The 3,529-nt window shown below is 37.5% G+C and overlaps 1 protein-coding gene across 1 annotated transcript in view; it reads left to right on the top strand.

Annotated features, from left to right (window-relative positions):
• LOC107101285 (thrombospondin type-1 domain-containing protein 7A-like) overlaps window positions 1-2,019 on the top strand; it is a 63,267-nt gene extending 61,248 nt beyond the window's left edge. The window contains exon 3 of the mRNA XM_015400142.1: window positions 1,767-2,019. Coding sequence (XP_015255628.1) covers window positions 1,767-2,019 — 253 coding nt within the window. The remainder of the gene's footprint in view (window positions 1-1,766) is intronic.
• Window positions 2,020-3,529: the final 1,510 nt, after the last annotated feature.

Genomic DNA, 3,529 nt, shown 5'->3' with positions numbered 1-3,529 from the left:
CAAAAAAGTACTCCAGAGTGTTGTTCAGCATGGGGGTGAGTAGAAAATGAAGGCTAATCATGTTTTGGATGTACTATTCCTTTAAACAAACCTCTGAGACGATCACAGAGCAGCAGCATTTATACAGAGACTTGTTTCCACACAGGTGGATTCTACTGATCATCATCAGTCATTTAGGTCAACATTGATCATTCAGAGAGTTTGATGCACTGAAACTAAAGGAGACGATTCATTTTACACGCCCCACAGTTTTGAATTTGTTAAAATAGTTTAAAATATCCACTTCATGTTTAAAAGTTCCACTTCATGATTGTTTCCAACTTGTTGATTCTTAACAAAGGTTTACAATTTTATATCTTTATGTTCAAAGCCTAAAATTCGGCAAAATGTCGAAAAAGTCAAAGGCAGAGTAAAAATGTTTCACTGCAGGGATTCATCTTTTTCATGACTTTACTGTTACTTTTTTGTAAAAGAGCGTTTTCTTCCACTTGCATAGCTCCAACTCTTTTTTCCCTTCTGTTTGACAAGAACCCGCTTTAGACGCCTAATCTTCAAAGATTCCAAACAGAGGGCACTAAATTACACATGCAGTTTCTTTTTTAGGACTTGCAGCACATTTTTCTGCACAAATGATTAAATGTGCAAACCACTTTGGTTCCACCCATTGAAATAAGCTGATTGTGACTAGCATTGTCAGCTTGAGAGTGGTCATAAAAGGAAGATGAGTTTCTAAGCCATAATGAAAAAAGTAACCTCAAAAATAATTATAATACTAATACATATAACATATATTATACTATATGTAATAATTGTAATTGTTTTAATAAATCAAGGGAGAAATAAAATGTTTCCAAGCCTAAAAGATTTGCGCTTTAAGGGGTTCATCTTGCAGAAAGTATTTTCAGAAACATGACACAATATTTAAGTTCAGTCATTTTTTATTTAATTGTTTAAAGATTCTGTCATTCATTTTTTTCTGTATTTATTTATTTATTCTGCTATTCTTATCTCTGACGGTCCAAATATGTTTACATGTTGAAAGAATCTTTGTGGCAAAAATAACAGAAGATAGTTTTACATGTGAGTTTACAACTGACTTTAAGAAGTATTTAAGAATATGAGAAAAAAAAACTGTTATTGATTCAGAACATTTTTTTCACTTTGCAAATGGTAAATGTTTACATTTGCATATTGTCCTGCAGTGAATTTGTGCAGCTTGGTCATTAAAATATGATCTGCATATCAACGAAGGCGAATTCTTCATGCAAACATGCACCTGTTTTCAGAAACACGGACCTCCTAAAGATCAGGCCTTGACTGTTTACCTCCACCTAAATGGCTGGAATCTGAGGCTTATTACTGGTTAAATGTAATGTGACCCAAACTAAGATCCTCTGCAGTTAAATTGTGATAAAATTTGCAAAACAAATTGAAAAAGTATCAGATTTTCAGGATTTTCAGCAGAACCACTTTCATTTAAGCTCACAGAGAGCTTAAATGTCTGCAAACACAGTTATTGTGCTCTTTATGAGACACATATCAGATGTACAGCGGTAAAGAGAGTCAACTTTTATAGAAACACAAGATTTTCTTTAACCTTTTAATTAATACAGACTCTTAAAACTTAAAGGAAGAGAAAAGGATGGGAAGGAACTCCCACAGGGGAAAATATTATAGTAGAAAATATACATTAATCTATTTAGAAAATACATTGTAGCTACATTTATCGATCTTCTAACAAAATGTACTGTTTTCTTGTTCTGCAGCCTGTGCTCCCAGGAGACACTCCCAGTGACCTTTCAGGCCTGTGTGGTTCCCAGAGACTGTGATGTGACTGAGTGGTCTGAATGGTCAGCCTGTTCCAAGCAGTGCTATGACCCCAGCGGGGCAAAAGGGGAGCGAACCCGCAATAAGAAAGTCAGTCAGTTCCCGATCGGTGGAGGAGCGGAGTGCCCAGAACTGGAAGAAAAGGAGCCGTGCAGCCCCCAGGTGGGAGAAGCCCCACCGTGCATTATGTGAGTAGACGCTGTTAAATAATTACATCAGGCTTTTCAAAGTCATTATCATGAGAAAAGATTCTTCTTTAACTTCCTCCCACAGTCTGTTCTTTGATAAAGTTTTGAAAAATTTACCAGCAGATTATGAATACATTAAATAACTAGAACTGGATGTTGATGTTTAATGCATTCAAGGGCAAAACAGCAGATAAATGTAAATAACAAATGATGCAAAGATCTTAAATGCAATGTGAGAATTAATTCGGTTTTACATTGAATAATGAATAATGACTCAGAAATGCATTAGAATATAGCAGCACTGGAGCATAATGAGTTAGCTCAGATAGAACCAGGAAGCCAGGCTACGAAGCGGCGCCGAGCCAAGACATAAAGTTCAGTGCACCTCATCACAGTGTCATCATTCCTCACCATGGCTGGTTCTAGACAGGGGCCAACGGGGGCCAGTGCCCCTGTAGATCATGTTATGGCCCCTGTATTGAAGACATAATACTTAAAAGAAATTTTAATGATGATCTGCGCTGGAACAGACATAGGAACTGATAGGTCCTTTGGATCTATTTCATTCTTTTTCTTTACAAATTCTGTTTGACTAATTATTCAAAAACAATAAGGTGATAGCTTCAGTGGTATTGAGATAAGATCCCAGTTTTCATCCGTTAAATGTTTATTTTTCACCACAGAACTGCTCTAATTTTTTACTGATGAATTTAATAGTTTTTTCTTGAGTTCTAACTCAGTATTTTCAAATAAAGTAAAAAAATATGTAAAATTCCTAAATTATAAATGTATATTGATGTCATGATCTTATTTAAAGGTCTGACCCCAAAATGCAGAAGACCAAACAGAGAGACCAGGGAAAAGTTTAACAGGTTTATTAGAGTATGGTGATGAAACCAGTGCTGCTCAGAACACTGCTCAACCGGAACTGAAAGGTGAGGGGAAGACACTGCGGTTAGTTCAGGCTCAGTGGGAAATTTGAATCTTTTGTTTGAATTGGAGGAATAGGTTGAAGACTCACTTCTCCAGGAAAAGGTGTCCTTTATGGAATTCAGTCTGTGTGGGAAGGTTCCAGTGATTGTCTTGTTTGGTGTTGGGCGGATGGGGTTTACTCAGACTGCTGTTGTTCCTAGATGAAAGGAGGAGCTGACTGCCACTCGGACAGTGTTGCCAACTCAGCGACTTTGTCGCTGTATTTAGCGACTTTTCAGACCCCTCCAGCGATTTTTTTTTTTAAATAATCGCCTGATGTAATTTTTACGGTGTCACTGGCGGCTTTTGGAGACTCTTACGTGAAAGCATGTATTGTTCCTACTTTGCCGTGGGGCGCCTCCCCCATCCCAACCCCGTTCTCCCGCAGGAGTCCCTCTCAGCGCTGCAGTCAGAGCCGCAGGATGTTTACCCTCAGCGTCCAGACTGCAAATGAAGCGCGCATGCGCCGGGATTGACGGCACAAATTGATCACAATAATTAAAAAATATAAATAAAAAAATAAAATAATTAATACATATTAA

Source organism: Cyprinodon variegatus, unplaced genomic scaffold, assembly GCF_000732505.1.
Source record: "Cyprinodon variegatus isolate N-32 unplaced genomic scaffold, C_variegatus-1.0 Scaffold1077, whole genome shotgun sequence".
Taxonomy (NCBI): domain Eukaryota; kingdom Metazoa; phylum Chordata; class Actinopteri; order Cyprinodontiformes; family Cyprinodontidae; genus Cyprinodon; species Cyprinodon variegatus.
This window is presented reverse-complemented; position numbering and strand designations above follow the sequence as displayed.